Source organism: Schistocerca gregaria, chromosome 3, assembly GCF_023897955.1.
Source record: "Schistocerca gregaria isolate iqSchGreg1 chromosome 3, iqSchGreg1.2, whole genome shotgun sequence".
In the NCBI taxonomy this organism is placed as follows: Eukaryota; Metazoa; Arthropoda; class Insecta; order Orthoptera; family Acrididae; genus Schistocerca; species Schistocerca gregaria.
Genome location: NC_064922.1, coordinates 931,803,003 through 931,823,392, shown reverse-complemented (window position 1 = coordinate 931,823,392; position 20,390 = coordinate 931,803,003). Strand labels below are relative to the sequence as shown.

General features: G+C 43.4%; 1 protein-coding gene across 2 annotated transcripts in view; it reads right to left on the bottom strand.

Moving 5' to 3' along the window:
* Window positions 1-1,133: 1,133 nt before the first annotated feature.
* LOC126355818 (alpha-amylase 1-like) overlaps window positions 1,134-20,390 on the bottom strand; it is a 124,693-nt gene continuing 105,436 nt past the window's right edge. For both annotated transcript variants that reach the window (XM_050006262.1, XM_050006263.1), the window contains 7 exons: window positions 16,309-16,439; window positions 13,385-13,507; window positions 11,651-11,775; window positions 5,305-5,521; window positions 4,881-4,996; window positions 2,653-2,808; window positions 1,134-1,379 (listed from right to left, as the gene is read on the bottom strand). In XM_050006262.1, the coding sequence (XP_049862219.1) occupies window positions 1,239-1,379; window positions 2,653-2,808; window positions 4,881-4,996; window positions 5,305-5,521; window positions 11,651-11,775; window positions 13,385-13,507; window positions 16,309-16,439 (1,009 nt within the window). In that variant the 3' untranslated portion in view covers window positions 1,134-1,238. The remainder of the gene's footprint in view (window positions 1,380-2,652; window positions 2,809-4,880; window positions 4,997-5,304; window positions 5,522-11,650; window positions 11,776-13,384; window positions 13,508-16,308; window positions 16,440-20,390) is intronic.

Sequence of the window (20,390 nt, the reverse complement as noted above, 5' to 3'; positions counted from 1 at the left end):
AACTGAGTTTCCCAAGTCTGTGCCTGCCGCGGTGGTCGTGCGGTTCTGGCGCTGCAGTCCGGAACCGCGGGACTGCTACGGTAGCAGGTTCGAAACCCGCCTCGGGCATGGGTCTGTGTGTGATGTCCTTAGGTTAGTTAGGTTTAAGTAGTTCTGAGTTCTAGGGGGCTTACGACCTAAGATGTTGAGTCCCATAGTGCTCAGAGCCATTTTCCCAAGTCTGTCGAAGAAGCAGTGCCATAAAAAGTTGTAGAACTACTCAATATACACTCCTGGAAATGGAAAAAAGAACACATTGACACCGGTGTGTCAGACCCACCATAATTGCTCCAAACACTGCGAGAGGGCTGTACAAGCAATGATCACATGCACGGCACAGCGGACACACCATGAACCGCGGTGTTGGCCGTCGAATGGCGCTAGCTGCGCAGCATTTGTGTACCGCCGCCGTCAGTGTCAGCCAGTTTGCCGTGGCATACGGAGCTCCATCGCAGTCTTTAACACTGGTAGCATGCCGCGACAGCGTGGACGTGAACCGTATGTGCAGTTGACGGACTTCGAGCGAGGGCGTATAGTGGACATGCGGGAGGCCGGGTGGGGCAAGGGAGCTTGCTGTTCCAACAGGACAATGCACGTCCTCATGTATCCCGTGCCACCCAACGTGCTCTAGAAGGTGTAAGTCAACTACCCTGGCCAGCAAGATCTCCGGATCTGTCCCCCATTGAGCATGTTTGTGACTGGATGAAGCGTCGTCTCACGCGGTCTGCACGTCCAACACGAACGCTGGTCCAACTGAGGCGCCAGGTGGAAATGGCATGGCAAGCCGTTCCACAGGACTACATCCAGCATCTCTACGATCGTCTCCATGGGAGAATAGCAGCCTGCATTGCTGCGAAAGGTGGATATACACTGTACTAGTGCCGACATTGTGCATGCTCTGTTGCCTGTGTCTAAGTGCCTGTGGTTCTGTCAGTGTGATCATGCGATGTATCTGACCCCAGGAAAGAGTCAATAATGTTTCCCCTTCCTGGGACAATGAATTCACGGTGTTCTTATTTCAATTTCCAGGAGTGTATATGTCAGTGCCATGAATACCAAGCTCATGGAAATAGTTTGAAGTATTTCACTTCGCATTTCAGTGCAGTAAAAACTAGACTTTATTGTGCACAGACTAGTAAATGATACAGTTCACAGTGATCGTTGGTTTACGCAAGGTGAAGCCACACCAGGGTGGCTCGTTAGCGGCACGGGTTCTCCGTGGTGGTCGTGGTCGTGAGCTCGGTGGTCGACTCGCATCCGCAGGGGTCCGTCGTGTGGCCGCTGTCGCTGGTGGATCCAGTGGGCGCAGCTGTAGTCAGTCCGCCGGATCCAGACATGGCCTGTAACAAGAAGATGTGTCTGTCGCAATCACTGGCCACGGATTAACGTAATGCTCTCTGTCAGGTGTGCTATTAGGACATGACGGGAGGAGCTGTTCTTGTGGGAGCTGAAAAGTAAGTACCTAAAGACGTGGCGTGGAAATACAGTATGTTTCTTGGGGCATTGATATACATGTAGTACTCATAAGACATCTACCTTTACAGTATTTTTATGTTTAGAGAAAGCATCTGATAAATTGTACTAGAATACATTCGTTAAAATTCTGAAGTCAGCAAGAATAAAGTATTGAGAGTAGAAGGTTATTTGCAACTTGTACGGAAATCAGATTGTAATTACAAGAGTCATACGACATGAAAGACAAGCAGTGCTTGAGATGGGAGAGAGGCAGGGCTGTAGCTTACCCACATTTTATACAATCTGTCCACCGAGCAAGCAGTAAACCACATGAAGCGTCGCTGGAAGCAGACCAAGGACGAATGTTCCCAACACGACACTGCCACAACTCTTCCTGCAGAGGACACACTCACATGTCACTTCTTTGGTCAATTACATTTGGCCTCATCCCTCGTATTCTCCTGACGTGACAGCGAATAACATATTCCTCTATTCTCGGATGAAGAAACTACTAAGTAGCATGCGTTTCTAGAGTGACGACGAGGTGATTTTCGAGGATGAAACCTTTCCGTAGCAGCCGAAACTCAGCTTTCTACAACCAAAGTCTCCGCCAAGTCATATATCATTGCGAACAACGAATCGCTAGGAAGGATGAATATGTACAAGTATAGAAAGTCTCTCGCTATCATCAGTTCTCGTGGTTCCAGCTTGATATTTTTCAGGTGATAATTAAAACTTTATGACAACGGATTATTAAACAGTAAATGAAAATAATGAAAAGTGCCGTGAAACGGACCGGATAGGAACTACTCACTGAGGAAGAAACTGCTGGTTCAGTAACAAATGAATCCAACGCCCTAAACAAAGTGACTTACTGCGCTGAGTCTGTACAACTGAAGGAATAGGAAGGGAGATAAAGGTTGAATGTTTCGTCGACATGGGGGCCATTAGAGACGGAGCGTAAGGCTGCGCCCTTCCAAAGGATCCATGCCATGATTAGCCTGGAATGATTTAGGGAAATCACCGAAAACCTAGATATGGATGTCGGGGTCCGGATTTGAACCGTCGTCCTCCCGAATGCGAGTACACCATGCTAACTTCTGCCCCAAGCTCTGTGTACAAGACTGAAGAGTCTACGGGGCAGTACGTCGCACTTACGTTCACGTGGATGGCAATGGTGCCCTCTTCGTCCGTGGTGAGGATCTCGAAGGTGGCTGTGCCGTCGCTGTTGACGGTGATGGTTTTGCCCGAGCAGCCCGTGTCCGTCGGCTCACCAGAGATGACGTCACAGTAGTCTCCAGCAGGCAGACACGTCTGAAAATTAGCAAAGACGTAGCTAAACACGGAAACGCCACAAGAAAAATTGTACAGTTTTCGTATAACCAAGTTGTTTGCTTATTATTTCAGCCTCAGACCCCAGAACTGGGAACAGCTTCCACAAAGAAGAGTGCTCAGTGCAGTAGACATTGTGATTCACAATGCAAACCGATTTAACGCCTGGCACCACAAATGCAGGAATGTGACATGTTTTGGAAGTTAACAGAAAAATCTTATCTCCCTTAGAGGACACAAACTGCGAGACAAAAATACTATGAATTTCACTGGAAGAATTTATTCATACGTTTAAGCAATGCTGTAACAGAACCACTGATATATACCAGATAATGTCATGGTCATCATCTCCACAAAATTAATATCGGTAAATAAGTAGTTTTACATTTATGAAGCATTCCGTTAACGGCATGTGTTGGCGATTGTTCTTCGCAATAGATATTTTCATGATGATAACTTGAGCGAATTATCGTAAGAAATACGATGCTGAATGTAGTTGCAGCAAAATAAGGAAGCCAGGTGTAAAGAGGATGTAAAATATAGAATGGCATTAATAAGAAAAGCGTCCCTGAAAAATAGAACTTTCTGGACATCGGACATAAATTTAAACGTTAAGAAATATTTTTTGCAAATATTTGACTGGCAGTGAAATGTGGACGATAAATCATACAGATAACACCATAGAATTGAACTATTTGAAATTTGGTGTTCCAGAAGAATGCTGAAGATTACTGTGTAGATCAAGGAATTGATGAGGAAATACTGTATCAAAATACAAAAAAGAAAGAGAGTCTTACAGTAGAATCTAACTAAAAGAAGGAATAATAAATGTTCTGTGACTAGGGTCTCCCGTCGGGTAGACCGTTCGCCTGGTGCAAGTCTTTCGATTTGACGCCACTTCGGCGACTTGAGTGTCGATGGGGATGAAATGATGATGATTAGGACAACACAACACCCGTCTCTGAGCGGAGAAAATATCCGATCCAGCCGGGAATCGAACCCGGGCCCTTAGGAATGACATTTTTGTCTCGCTGACTACTCAGATACATGCGGCAGATAAAGAAGTGATACGGTGATAAGACACACCTGGAGTATGAGGTATCTGTTAATTTGTAATGGAGGGAATGGTGGAAAGGGGAAAATATTATAGAGGGGGACCATGACTCGACTACTCTCAGCAGATTCAGCTGGATGTAGTTTGTATTAGATACGAAGAGACTTGTACAGTCTATTCGAGCAGTATAGCATGTCTTTTCAGGGCAGACATTGTCCTGCGTAGGGTGTTTTATTTTCGTAATGATCAACTAGGATCACCTAACAACCTCAGTTCTTCCTCTTTCCTTTCTGTTTTCTATTTTTCCAGTGCTTGTCGATCTTTTCCTCATGTTGTCTTTTCCTTTCTTCTAGCTATGTTGTTCCAGATTTCTTATTTCTTCTGCCCTGAAAGCTTCCCAAATGTAATATATTACTCTTAAAAAAGTTTATGTCTGGTATTTCCGAATTTTTGATACTGTTTCTCTGTAGATCTTTCCTTATTTCTGTAATACATGCTATTGTCCATTTCTTTCTCCAGAAATACAGGAATACTTGTTTCCTGAGCCTGTTCCCATTAACTTTTGAAATAAATACTTTATTTCTTGATCTTTCGCAAGTAAGGAATTTTACCCCCTTGGGCATTTTGTAGCTTGAAAATGTCGTGAAATAAAGTATTTATTTGAAAAGTTAAAAAGAGTCTAGTCAAGAGAACGATATCTCTGAAGAAATCTCTAGCGGTTGTGGACCCATATATACAGAAGAGTAACAACATGTGCTTGTGGTATCAGCGTTCATTATCCAGTTAGAAAGTCTCATTTGCTACCCCGATCGGAATGAGTAAAAATTGTGTTTTACACGGATGAGTAGACACAAGTGCATACCACAAAAGTTAATTGAATTCATTGTTACGTAGTTTATAGTCAGAGCCACACATAAATAGTCCTGAAATCTTTTGAGGGATGATGGTGCGACAATCCCTTGTCAACGTGCCGAAAAGGCATCAAGGATCAGTTACTAACCGTCAGCGTCTCCTGAAGGTCCACGTTGTCGTCGTTGATGACGATGAATCCCTTGTCTTCGCGGCAGAAAGCTATCTGGTTGTTGTCGTTGTCCCACCAGTTGGTGGCGTTGGTTCCTGAAACACCCAAGGCCGTAGCGCTCTGCTCAGTCCGTCGTACAGAATAACGTAGGGCTCCGCCAGTGGCATCTCAATAATAATAATAATAATAATATTAATAATAATAATAATAATAATAATAATAAAAACAGATCTTTATTAAGAATTACTAGTACGACGAGCCGCAAATCGTTTTGCACTGTTTGTAGCTGAAAACGGTCGGTAGCACTAGAAGAGTGTCCGACATCCAAGATGCGAACATGAGTCCTTCAAGGCGGGAGTAAGTTACTTCTATGTGATAGTTTCACATAGAAAAGAGAACTAACCTTCGGTGGCGATCCTGAAGCTGAGCATGTTGTAGATGGGTCGCCAGCGGTGCTCGCACACCCAGTTTTCGTCACATGAGCCGTCCTCATTGAAAGTGGGCGAGATGGTGTTCTGGTTTTCGTCCATCGGTGGTCCAGCCTCGGTGTCCGTGAAGGCAAAGCTGGACATGAGACGAGGTGCGCCGAAGGGCCACGCCAGCATAAAGGCGACCGCCATCTATAAAGAAACAGACATTTACATGATGATGGTGGTGGTGATGATGATGATGATGATGATGATGATGATGATGAGGTCCCATACTCCGAGGAGCGTAGGGGAAGATGCGGGAGACCCGCACCGCTATACGAGGCAAGGTCCTAGTGGAGGTGGTTTGCCATTGCCGTCCTCTGACCGTAATGGGGATGAATGATGATGATGAAGACGACACAGCAACGCCCACTCATCTCGATGCAGGGGAAATCCCTGACCCTGCTACTTGTGGAGGCTGGTGTTCTTCCATTGCGGATCCGGCGCGACCGACTTCTGGCCGCTTATGCTGCCCACGTTTGTAGCTTGCCAGGGCATCCCAACTACCGTCTCCTGTTCCCGCACTCGATCGTCCATCTTCCAGACAGGCGGCCCCGATCAGGGTGTACGATCGCGGTTCGCATCCAAGGCTCTACTGTGTGGGATTGAGTTTTTTCCTCTCCCGCCTGTTTTCCGGGCCAATCTCCGTCTGCCCCCTTGGTGTGTGCGCCGACCATGCATTCGGCTGGATTTGGCACAGGGTCCGAAAGCCTCGGTCCCTCCTCCGGCCCTCCGCCGCCGCTTTGTTTCTCTCCTTGCCGAGTTTCCCGGATCTGCCGTGGCCTATACCGACGGTTCGATGGTCTCTGGTCGCACTGGTTACGCTCTTACTCTAGAGGATCATTGTGAGCAACGGTCGCCATCTATCGCGCCCTAGAGTATATCCGCTCCCGCTCAGGTGAGTCCTTTGTCATCTGTAGTGACTCCCTGAGTGGTTTACGAGCTCTTGACCAGTGCTTTCCTCGTTCCCGTCTGGTGCTGGCCATCCACGAGTCGCTCCATGCTCTTGCCCGTTGCGGCCGCTCCGTGGTCTTTGTTTGGACCCCAGGTCATGTCGGCATCCCGGGCAATGAGCGGGTTGACACGCTGGCTAAACAGGCAGTGAGTTCACCGGCTCTGGAACTCGGCCTTATGGAGTGTGATCTCCTGTCGCTTTTGCGCCAGAAAGTGCTTGGTGCCTGGGGTGACGAGTGGCGCACCCTGCCCACGCCCAACAAACTTCGGGCGGTGAAGGAGACGACCGGTGTGTGGCGCTCCTCCATGCGGGCCTCTCGGAAGGACTCTGTCGTCCTCTGCCGGCTGCGCGTTGGCCACACGTGGCTGACGCACCGCCATTTGTTGCGCCGGGAGGACCCACCGCTATGTCGCTGCGGGGCAGCTCTGACGGTGGTCCACATTTTGGTGGACTGCCCGCTTTTAACAGGACTCAGGCAGACGTTTGCGCTGCCTGATACCCTCCCTGCCCTTTTATGTGATGACGTTGCTATGGCGGACCTCGTGTTGAGTTTTATTCGGGCAGGGGGTTTTTATCGTATGATTTGTGTGTTTGTCCTTTTATTTCCTGTATTGACTTGGGCCTTTGGCCAGCTGTTTTAAACTGTGGGTTTTAATGTCATTTGGTGGTTGGCTTTTCCTTATTTTCGTGGTCGGCCAACCACCTTCGCACTCGGTGTGATTTTAATTCCGTTTGTCTGGTCTTTGTCTGTCTTTCTTGTATTGTGTCGTCCCTTGTCTCAGTTCTCCGTTTTTAACGACTGACAGTTTTTATTTCGTGTGATTTTATCGTGGAGCAAGGGACCGATGACCTTAGCAGTCTGGTCCCTTCAGTCCCACACCCAACCAACCTGACCCTGCTACGACTCGTACTCGTCTAAAAATATTAGGTTGATGCATAAGTTGGTAGTGTTTTTATTTTGCATGTTGGTATTCCAGTTGCTATGGACCTGCCAGGGTAGCCGAGAGCGCTAACGCGCAGTTTCTCGGACTTGGGTAGGCGCGCCGGCCCCAGATTGCATCTGTCTGGCGGATTAACGACGAGGGCCGATGTGCCAGCCAGCCTGGATGTGGTTTTTAGGCGGTTTTCCACATCCCACTAGGTGAATACCGGCCTGGTCCCCATGTCCCGCCTTAATTACAAGGCTTGCAGACATCTGAACACTTTCGCGCTATTCCATGGATTACACTCGACGCAGACAGTTTGGGTACACAAATTCCGTCCCGCGGGGTACGGGGTGCGGACAGCAAGGGCATCCCGCCACCCCTTAAACATTAACATGCAAAATCCGACTAACGATGGCTGAACCTGCGTAACTGCGGGACAAGGCTCAGGCGATAGAATAGAATTCCGGTTGCTATGGTTTCTTTGTAGATTGTCACTTTTTATTTGTAGTTCACTGTTGCTATCGAAGTTTACACATAGTCTCCACCATGGACAGGGGACATTGGATGGTTACATAACTGTCAATGTCAATTAATTTCACCAACAGCCGTGTAGCTTAAGAAGTTATTTTATTTTGAAGGCTACCAGTTTCATCATTTCATTATGCCATCTTCAGGCCGCATATGCATCTCTCCAATTAAACGGAAATGTCATATGGAGTCATACAGGGTCATACAGTTGATGGACATTTCTACTGGAAAATACAAACATTTATCATTTTGTCGTGTACTATAAATATCATGAAGAGGTTCTGACAGGACGGTGTTGACCAACAGTTACCTCTACCTGGAATAGACGCTACATGGAATACATTTTGCGTTTGTTGTTCCGTTCGCTATGGCTTTGCAACAGTCGCTAACGAAACACAGAAATAGGAATCACGTTACTGCCACAAGAATAAAGATTCTAGTCAGTGTGTTGTCCCGTGTTGCGAATCGTCTAATGAAAAAATAAGATTATTGAAATGTGTACCTTTTACTTAATTGCCGGCCGGAGTGGCCGAGCGGTTCTAGGCGCTACAGTCTGGAACCGCGGGACCGCTACGATCGCATCATTTGATACACAAACAGCTGAGCAAAACGCAACGTACTCAAACAGTTTTCTCTTTACTTGTTGTGATCACCACTAAACTGACACATATTATTTTTTGCGGAATGCGAACTGACTTTCAAAAATCCCTACAAAAGAATGGCTCTGACTAACAATAACCTATACCTTTCATGAATCACTTGCCTCACAAAAATTTACGTTACTCGAACTACTGCAATACACCGAGGGCCAATACTGCCAGCTAAATAAAAGATTCTAACTACTGAAGGCACTAAGTGCTGATAGGCATAGTTAACAAATGAAAGATTTTGATAGAGAATAAACAATGATTTTTCTGGCGGACACACGTCGAGATCGTCCGCTTATAGTAACCTCCCAAACCTCTGGCATCTCCACATCCATCACTGCTGGCGGCTCACCTTCAACTGCCCAACGCTAAGCGCTGTTCACATCGAAATGCTGTATATAACTGCTGGACATAGTAAGTGGGTAATTTCCCCACCCCACACCAAAAAAAAATTATTAAGTGTCACGTAATATTTTGTGTAATGTAATATCTTGGATAGACACCTTCTATTAACCTGACACGTTCCACATGATTAAGGAGTGTCGCATTCAAGATCTATGGAACAAGTACTAATCTAATCTGCCCAACACTACACTAGTGAATATTTCAACAATGAGTCCAACCAGCCACAAACTGCACACAGCGCAGTCAGTGATTTTCATACAGAGCGTTTCGTGGGGTTACCAACATAAAAATGTAAACAGCCTACTACTTACAAGATATTGCTTTATGATTTGGTCATAGAGAGTGGAGCTGTGGACGCTAGAGAATGGAATGTCGAATGGAGACATCGGAACGTTTCTAACATATTCTTCCCTTTGAGTTCATTAGAAGGGTGACAGCAGAGGAGATAGCCACACACGTTTGTACCATGTATGGCGATAACGCCGTTGTACCGAGCTTGGGAAAAAAGTGGTTTCCTCGTTTAAAGTAGAATCGTTTTGACGTTAATTACTCTCCGCGTTCAGGAAGACACTCGAGGCTTGATGAACGTCGCTTAATTGTATTTACCCACAATGATCCACATCAGTGGACTCTATATCTGGCAGTTGTGACGAGCGGTGATCATCCCATCATCGTTGGACATTTACATGCAGTGGGGAAGGTTCAAAAATCTGATGTATGGCTTCCTCATGCACTAAGCCAAAATCACAAAAAATCTGCGGGTGGCCTATGTGCATCTCTGCTTAGTTATCATCAATCAGCTCACGAACAACACAGACCATTCCTATGCGGTATCGTTACTACTGACGAGAAATGGTGTCTCCATGTTAACATTAGGAAAAGAAAGGAATTGTTTCGCCCAATCAAAGCGGCATATCCCCATGAAAATGACCTGCCTGCATCCACAAAAGATAAAGTTTTGCATCTGGTGAAAAAGTCACGGTATGGTGTACTATGAATTGCTTCACCGAGCTGTAACCGTCACTGCTGACGTTTATTGTCAACAACTGAGGCGTCTTGCAGGCGCAGTCCGAGAACAGCGAACAGGAAGACTGCGTAACTGGTGGTACTCCACGATAACGCCCGACCGTATTCAGATACACTGACTGAAAACGCTACACAGGAGTTCAGTTTGGAAGTTATTCCCCACCCATCTTATTAACCTGATCTTGCGCCTTCAGATTTTAGTCCTTTCCGATCTCTATCGAACAATCTTCAAGGAACTTCCTTTCCGGATGAAAATGCGTCCCGAACATGTCTCAACGAGTTCGTCGCTTCAAAACCAAGTGATATCTGCAGTCGCGGAATCGGAAAGTTACCGCAGCATTGGCAAAGTGTTTCGAATAGTGAAGGAGAATATATTATTGATGACTAAAGTCCTTGTTAGGCGCACATAAGGAAAAGCGCTACGAACTTAGCTAAGAACCCAGGACATATACCTCTGCAGATACACCTACATCTACATCTACATGTGCATTGATATCAACATCTGCATCTCCGTTTACGTATAGCGTCCACAAGAAATCTTGATGTGCGTGGATGAGGGTACTTCATCTACCATACTCATTTCCCGCCTAACCCGTTCCATTCGTCAATGACGCACGTCGACAACGATTGTCACCAACAATATGCTTGAGCTTCAATTTTTCTTATTTTTACAGTCCTGATCAGTTAGCGGTGTACACGAGGAAGGAATCAGTATGTTGTTTCACATCTCTTGTAACTCGCGTTTTTGTAATTCCGTGACGCCTGACTCCTCATTGCCACTGTAATGGGATAGGTGTAAGTATGAAGATCTCGTCCTAGCTAAACAAGCCCGCAATGAAATCTACTGTTAGCAGTGGTCAATCCAGCCCAAGGTAGACTTCAGCTTCGCTCTCCCCTTCCGTCCGCCCCCGCTGTACTGAAAAGACACCATTAGTTTTTGCTTAATTCTCACCACTGCATGGCCTATTTATTGATCTCTTGAGACAAACACAACTTTACAATTAAGTCTTGTTTTTTCATTACGCGATTCGGAACATGAGACAAAACACAGACTAGAATCTTTATTCTTGCAGCAGGAACGCGGTAGCTATTTCTGTGTTTCGTTAGTGATCGATACAAATCCGTAGCGAACGGAACAACAAATGCAAAATGTATTCCATGTAGCGCCTATTCCAGGAAGGGGTAACTGTTGGTCAACACCGTCCAGTCCGAATCTGTTCGTGATATTTACAGTATACGACGAAATGATAAATGTTTATATTTTCCAGTATAAATGCTTTTTTTTGTCCATCAATTAGCTTTATCTTTCTTTTTTAGAATGTAGTTGACATTTGAAAGAGTCATTGAACAAAAAATGTGAGAGGGCCAAGTACTTTATGTCGACCAACGTGTGTCAGAAACAAGAACAACATTAGAAGTGTCCAGACAAACTATCTAGCATTGCTGATTAATTGTACAAAATTGCAGTTTGGCTTAAGTGTACTTACAAAAAAGATGAGCGTTAATACGACAAGCGAGTCACGCCCATGAAGGATCTCTCGCGAATATTAGCGCAAATAATGCTTATAAGATATCTTTTAGTTTCTCTGTAAATTAGATGGTAAGTTCCTTTCGCTTGTGTTTGGGAGAGCACGAAAGCGAAATCGCAGTGTGTACGCCAAAAATAAAACTTGAAGATCTAAACATATGTTATTAACAACTATAGTGTTATTCGGTTGACTGTAAGTCACCGTTTTGGTCGAAGAATGACTGGTGCGTAAGGCCAGTACGTGAGCGGACGTCATCCACGAACCTTGTACTGGCGCGGCACCTTGTACGTCAGGATCTGGTCACCTCCAGCTCCGTGTCCCCTCTGGTTGTCGTGGTTGTCCACGAAGACGACGACGTTCTCGTCGGACTCCATAGCCCAGGCTTCACCTGCAGGGAAACTCTATCACTATTAGCTATAAAGGATCCTCTACGCTTGTTCTGCTCTCATCATGTGTTGACGAGTTTACAAAAATAAGGTGTGATTAATCATATTCTTATAAAATACATTTAGTCTTTCGGTATCGTGAGCAAAGAGGAATACGTTTCGTTGTTGTCCAACACGCAAACACCCTACGTGTAGATGTCCGTACGAGAAACGCGATACTTTTAAATTCACACCGCAACTCTGCAATGATTGCCTTTCTGTTTCATTTATAGTTGTACTGCACGCAAATGTTACTAGGAGTAGGAGCTTTTTTAAAGATGAATGGTAAGTTAGGTAAAATCAGTGCATTTCGTGGTATGAATACTGACTTGCCTTTTTCTTTCCTGCGAAATACAGCCGCGCCTGTAACATTGTTTGGAAACTTTTTTGCCAGGGTATACCGGGAACGCTGAGAGAACTTAGGAATTCTGTTGGGAAGTTTAGGCTTTCGTCTTGGTTCGTCACTGCAGCAGTAGATTTTAATATTTTTCTCCACCGGTATCTTATACCATATTCAGTTATATGTTCGTTGAACTACGCCATATTTGTTGCTAAAATTGTTCCCTCGTACAATCATCATTTGTTTACGAAGCTTCTCTCTACAAGGGAATACACCCTTTCGATGAATTGTTCCACTGTCTTTGCTACGCTGTACCATTCGTTAAGAAGGTTTTTTCGGGGTGCAGATGAATGCAATATGTGCTATTACTAAATTGCATAGCAGAATAGTCGAGGATATTCTAGAATATACGACACACTTTCGCAAATTCTCAAGAGTATTATAGAACCCTGTCACATTTTATTCCCTGAAAAATGTACTGATTCGAAAGAGACAGTTGATGTCCTGGTGATGGTGACCCCTTCAAACGCTCATATCTTCACAACCACAACAGCTGCCACTATAAAACAATGTGTTACACAACGGGGAACCAGACTCAAAAATCAAGTCCTACAGTTCTCTGTCAAATTCTTTTCACGGTCCGTGCATCCCACCTCATCTTCAACTATTTCCTCTTCCCTTCGTATAGTATTGCCTTCAAGTTTCTTTTCCTTGCCAAGTCCGTTCATGTCGAAAAAATTATAGAAATTTTAGCTCATAGTGAACAATTACTCGTCGGACAAGAAACTATAAGGGTTTGGGGAGGGTTAACAGTAGTAGAACACACGAAGTATCTTCTGCCACACGCCGTTAGCTAGTTTGTGGAGTATTGATGGAAACATCGTTGGAGTGTCAACAGACCTCTGCACAAACTAGTAATGCGGAAACAGGAACTCTGCATCCAGAGTCGCTGTAAGCCAGTACTCCTATCGCAGCGAGATAGGGTGTCACATACATTATACTGCATAACATCAAGACGAAACCAAGTAAGTTTTTCATTCTGTCGTTTGCGAGATAGGGTGTCACATACATTATACTGCATAACATCAAGACGAAACCAAGTAAGTTTTTCATTCTGTCGTTTACTTGACTACTTTGATAGAATTCATTCAGCTTTCACGAGCTCAAGAATGTGTTCTCAGGTGCTGTAAAGTCTATGAGGAAGTACTTCTACGAATGTGTAAGGCGCTTACCGAAGTTGTAGAACCATTTGAGAGGGTTGTTCTGGCGGAATCCTCTGCCGATCTCGGCGCTGTAACGGAACTCGATGACACGGCCCATGTCTGTGTATTCAGACTCGGACACTGCCTCGTTACCTGTTAGCAGAGAAACTGGATTAGCAAAGGCACGTTGTAAAGTAACACTTCTTCGTGCAGATTTTTCACTCGTAGAATTAGCGAATCCGTTCACAAGCTGTGTGTTTTTGACCCATAAAACAAAGCAGATTGTTTTCTGACCACCAAATTGAATTTTTTCCCTTTATTCTACTTTACATTCCCGTTCAGGGGCGGGCTGGCAGCAGCATAAGCGCTGCTCTTCACCAGAGAGACATAAACAGACAGGAAGACATGTAAAACAATATAAAGAAGAAATCATGGCGGAATGTGGAAACAAAAAGGGCGGAACAGAAGAAAAGAAAGCATACAAAGCGGTGACTGTAAACCTGAGATAAAAATCAAAAAAGAAGTATGTTTCACAAAAAAACACACACTAGGTTAAAAGGCAAATTACGGCCGGATCATCAAAGTCGTAGAACGATCAAAAGAGCCACTTCATGGACGGCGTAGCATGGAATAGTCATGGACAAAGAACAGGTCGAGCACACAATTAAAACCATGCCACTATAGGACACTGTATAGCGGCAACGAAAAAATACTAACGCATCACAATGATAACGTATAAAACCTGTGAGGATCTGCCGGGGGTGGGGGGGGGGGGGGTGGGGGGGGGGAGGGTGACAAGGGAAAAGGGAATAGCGGGAAAGAAGGCGAGGAGGCGGGGAGAGAAAGAGGGATGAGGTGGGGGGCGCGTTGAAGGAGGGCCGGGGAGGGCCCAAATTGAAATAAAAATTTAAGTAAAATGTTTTTAAACTATGTAGGAAGGAGGGAGTAGATGTTAAATATTTTTTGTGTTTTAATGGCGCAAAAAATGTTTGGTGTACACTCCGGAGAAAGAAATGTTCAGCAAAAGTAAAGGCTGTCTAATTGTGGGAAGAAGGAGCGACGATTGCCACCTGGGTATTTGAGTTATAAAAATGGATTACTACCAAGTGGGGTTTTACATTCTCTTAATTAGACTACCACATCCTTATACAAAAGCAATGCGCCTTTAATGTTTTAAACATGGATTGAAATCCTGCACGTTACGCAGATAAACTGAGCAAGCGATAGTAAATATATTCATATTATACTATGGCCCGCCAAGAGTCCTTTTATTGAATAGAAAACCCACTGAAGTGCAAGTGCAGGGGACTATGTTATCGACTTACGAATGGAAAACGCACACCATAAGAGAGAAGTAGGTTAGTGAAAATCCGGTTTTGCAGGTAAGGTTACTTAGGCGTAAGACTGACAACACAAAACAAGAGAACGAATGTGAAACTTGTTAGAGATGAAGAGGCCAAATATCAAGTGATAGGAAAAATGCCTTAGTGTCCTGTCATCTAATACCTTTTTTTAAATAAGTTCGCGGTAAATTTCTCATTAGTTACTGGTTACACTCACCCATTATTCAGCCTTCTTCTATAGTAGCACACTTAAAAAGCTTATATTCTCTTCATTCTGTCCAACTGCTCTTCCAAGTCCTTTGCTACCTCTGACAGGATGACAATGTTACCAGCAAAACCAAAGTTCTTATTTTCTCTATTAACATTTAATCGATTTCTAAATTTGTCGTTGGTGTCCTATTGTGCTCACGTTACCGTCCACGTTTCACTCCCGCACAAGGCTGCACTCCAAGTAAACACTCAGGAGAGACGTCCTAACACTTAAATTTGCTTGTGATGTCTGTTCTTCCGGACCTGTTCGAAGGATTAGACACCACATATATACAAGGCGAGGACGGCCAATGATCCCTTCACTGCACATGCACGAACACCTACCAGAATTGGCGAAATGCCGTGAGTTATGAGGATAAGGGAGAAAGTGCACTAATTAATAGTGTCTGTATAATTGAGAACTTGGGTCTAACGGAGGTAGTACGTGCAGTTGCGATAACTACTGTGTATGGATGGATTAATAGTCATCTGTCTTGTAAGAAAGAGACTCATCTTCGAATCCTGACCTGGCACAAATTTTCGACTCTCCCCATTGATTTAAATCAATGCTCCCTCACAGCCAATGTCTGTATTTCCTTTGTGAATTAAATTTATAATACAAGTTTTCAGAAATGCTTTTCGTCTACATTTTATGTCCTCTCAGCTTCGGCAATTACCAGTTATTTCTCTGATCCAATATTAAAGCTCATCTGCCATCTTCAGCGTCACATTTCCTAGTCTAAATACTTCAGCATCATCTTTTAATTCGACTACATTCAACTGCCTTTGTTATACTTTCGTTATTTCTGTAATTTAATCTTATAATATCTTTTCGAAGCACTGCCATTCCGCCCAACAGCTCCTCCAAGTCCTTTGCTACTTATCACCGGATTACAATGTAACGAGCAAATCCAAAGTTTTTACTTATTCCATTCACATTTATTCGACTTCCAAATTTTTCCTTGCTTTCCAATTCTGCTTGCTCAACGTACAGATTGAGTAATATTGAGGATGGGCTACAGCCAAATCTCACTTCTTTAGCAACCACTGCTTCCTTTTCACGTCCTTCAATTCCTACAACACGTGACTGCAGTGTGGTTTCTGTTCAAGTTATAAATAACCTTTCGCTCCATGTAAATTTGAAAGAATGTACTGTAGTCAACATTGCTATGTCTAAATGCTGTCTCTAAATTTACAAATGCTGAAAACTTACTTTTACCTTTCTTCAATTTATTTTCTAAGAAAAGTATTGATTAAAAAAAAAACTTACTAACCGTACCAGCAAAATTAATATAACACAGAAAGAAAGGAATTGAGTTTTAAAGTGTCTGCATGGACGGAGAAGCTAAGGTACTAACTTACCGAAGTCGATGACCTCCTGGAAGATGAAGGGGCGGCTACCCGCGGGGAAGCCGAAGTCAGTGTTGAGATCGCTCACAGCGTCGTAGATGAGTTTCAGCTCCGAGGGCGTCATGTGTTTCGCAGAGTCCACCCTGTCAAGGAAAATGCTATGCTTAAACACATGTCACTGCTTTACTGGACTTGGGAAGTTCGGCAAATACATCCCGAAAGTACAGTCAGGCAGATTCACTTTGTTTCTTTTAAAAAATTATAAGGGAAGTAATTTATTCAGCTTGTGTTCATATCACGTTTGGATCCTGCACACATTTTGGTGATCTCAGTGACACTACATAGCAGCTGCAGTTTGACTTTCAGGCACTCAGATTTCGTGGAAGCAGCACATAATAATCATTTGCCCGTCGCTGTCTTGGCTGTAAACGCTGCGTAACAGCATATGTGTGTGATGTGTAACATCGTGCCCACGGCCCGTTTTCTCTCGAATGAGGAACAATTGCCACTTTAAGGCAACTGGTGAATCACCATAAGTTATACACGTACTGACAGCTGTACCAACTATGCATCGATAAACTTACGCGCTTATTCGGTTTCATTATAATTCCCCTAACATAGTATTTACATGAGCTCTGTATAATCTTCTGTGGCACATTACCTTAGTCTGAAAACAGCGTTCGTGATTTTATAGTTGACGATTTCGAGACTTGTTCGATTGTCTCCATTTCTTGGATACGTATAGTAACAGACTGGCGTTACACTGTATCATTCGTATTCGGTGATTAGCTTAGAGAATGGACCGTGGGATGTGCATTAGAAGTCAATGATTTTATTTTACTTAAATATTACTCAATAATAGTGATAATACTAATTACGAAATAACCTGAAACGTTGCTTTACTGTTCACTGGAGAAGGGGAGGGGCAGAGGGGGTTGCTCAATACAGAATTCCTTAATATAATCTCAGAACCCACCACAACAGCTAAAGGGCATTTAATATTCTCTGCCAGGTTACGTACACCCACGTACTCGACTCCTTCCTGTACTAATGTTAGACCTGTTATATCTTAATGGAAGTTGTTTTCTGTCCCAGTGTTTTATTCATACTTTTACTATCTTTCAAGAAAATTTAAGTATTGGCTATGACAGAGGACATTAATGAGAGTTTATATATTGTGAAGCAATTGTCAAAATAAACCTGCAGGACGCTCTAAAACTAACACCTGATATAATTCTTATAATACGCTTCTGAATTTGAAAATACTTCCCCTACAAGTTGCGTCACTCCTCAAATATGACTTCGTAAATCTTCAATGAACAGAAAAAGTAGAACAAACTATTTTCTTCACCTTTAAATCACTTACAGCAGTAATCATGCATACGTCTAACATAGCTGAACTAAGGTGTTTCATTAACTCCATGTAGTAGTTTCCCAATTATGATTTTGTGCTTTTTGGATTTCATTGCTTGAGAATACGGTTTTTATAGCCTGTGTCGTTAGGTGAGAAGTACTAAATTGTATGCACTGAGATTTGTAAAAAACCTAATGGAAATCCATTTGTACCGAACAATCTGTTAATTTCGTTAGCTGCTTTTTCAGTAAGGGAATAGGAGATCGATATTACTGTTTATTAACATCCTTCAATCATTTGCGAAAATGTAAGATTTTTAATAAATAAGCACTCTCACATTTCAAGGATTTCATACTTCATTTCACTTTTAAAGACAGTAAAAATTATTTTTGATCGTAAGTAACTGTTTTAAGAGTCGTGAAATGAATTCTGGTCGCGATATATTATACAGAACGAATGGTATAAAATTTCATTGAAACAAATGTTTTGAAAATTCACAAAAGCAAAAAGTGGGCAAATTACAAACACGCTTTTCAGTGTTTGGGAGCTTCAGAGAACGAGAAATATATTCTCGAGTGTCTTTTTAAACTGCAGTTGACCGCGAAATTTCCATATACTGCAGCTATCGCATTATACTCCTAGATCCTACAGTGTAAATGGGTAATCTCATAGGAGACAAATGATGTATGAAGTAGTTCGTTACAGGATCATTTAGTAATTGCGAAAGCGTTACGGAGATGATAGATAAACTCCAGTGGAAGACTCTGCAGGAGAGACGCTCAGTAGCTCGGTACGGGCTTTTGTTGAAGTTTCGAGAACATACCTTCACCGAAGAGTCAAGCAGTATATTGCTCCCTCCTACGTATATCTCGCGAAGAGACCATGAGGATAAAATCAGAGAGATTAGAGCCCACACAGAAGCATACCGACAATCCTTCTTTCCACGTACAATACGAGACTGGAATAGAAGGGAGAACCGATAGAGGTACTCAGGGTACCCTCCGCCACACACCGTCAGGTGGCTTGCGGAGTACGGATGTAGATGTAGATAGATGTAGAAGGTACCTCACCTAAGATTCGCAGTTCATTCTATTGTCAACAACAACATATTATGCACGTTAAAGTATTAAATGAGTTTTGCTATTTGGGGAGAAAAATAACTGATGATGGTCGAAGTAGAGAGGATATAAAATGTAGACTGTCAATGGCAAGGAAAGCGTTTCTGAAGAATAGAAATTAGTTAACATCAAGTATGGATTTAAGTGTCAGGAAGTACTTTGTGAAAGTATTTGTATGGAGTGTAGCCATGTATGGAAGTGAAACGTGGATGATAAATAGTTTAGAAAAGAAGAGAATAGAAGCTTTAAAAATGTGGTGCTACAGAAGAATGGGTAGATTACGTAACTAATGAGGAGGTACTGAATAGAACTGGAAAGACGAGATATTTGTGGCACAACTTGACTAGAAGAAGGGATCGGTTGGTAGGGCATATTCTGAGGCATCAAGGGATCACCAATTTAGTATTGGAGGGCAGCGTGGAGGGTAAAAGTCCTAGAGAGGAGACCAAGAGATGAATACAATAAAGAGATTCAGAAGGATGTAGGTTGGAGTAGATACTGGGAGCTGAAGAAGCTTGCACAGGATAGAGTAGCATGGAGAGCTGCATCAAACCAGTCTCAGGACTGAAGACCACAACAACAACATGCATGCTTAGAAGTCCCACCCGTGACTATTTATGGATGACTTCGATATTGCTCGCTCTTGCACCGGTCTAGGTAGTATTGCTTGCCAGTTGCAAATAACGTTGAAAGGCTGTACTACCTCCAGCTATGGAGGCGCTCCTAAGAAGGAGAAGAACAACGATGAGGTTTGGAATGGAAGGAACATGTCATAACTAGCCGTGTTTCAGATGCATATCTCCTAGCATGGGACTAGAATAACCAGCCATCTTCGCAATTATAGGACCGGACTTTGATTTTAGAATGGAGTCATTATAGAACTCTGGGCTTTGTCTTAGATAAAGGATTGTACAGTTATAGATAAAAACTGGAAATAGACTACATTTAACCATCTAGTACTGTTCTATCTCTATAACTCCATTTTTATAACGATATTGGTCTCACGCCCTGACGAATATGGCAGCGTTAAGCCATGAAGTGCATGTTCCATAATTCTCAAACATAGTGGAGATGCTTATTACATAAAAGGTATTATATGTTTTAGCTTAAATTCCATTCTAAACTTATGCCTGTTACCCCCACCAGTATGAGATAAGATCCACAAGGACACGAAACTACTCTTGTAAATGCTGTTCAGTGGAAGCAAACAGCCTTCGAATGGAATCTTGAGGGTTTTATTGCCATTCCTGAAATACAGGCTTTGTTAGTTTATGAAGATTGACGCCTGAAGACATATTTCTCAGGGCGTTTTTGGTGGAGGTGCAGTATGAGGATTTGCATTATCCTGCTGGAAAACTCTATTTAATACGCTACTCATGAAGGGTATGCAACAGGGTTTACCATTCTTGCCACATGCTGCCTTCTTTTAACAATTACCAAATCATTCCCGTTGTCACATCCGATAGCTCCCATACCATTGTTTCAGTAGTTGGAGAGATGTGGGCCTCGAGAATCACCACTTCCTGTGACCTATCACCAGATCATCTATGGACACGTCGTAAAATCGGGTGTACTGCCGGTATTTCGACGTCGTAAAACGGCGTCTTCATCAGGTGTTCCCT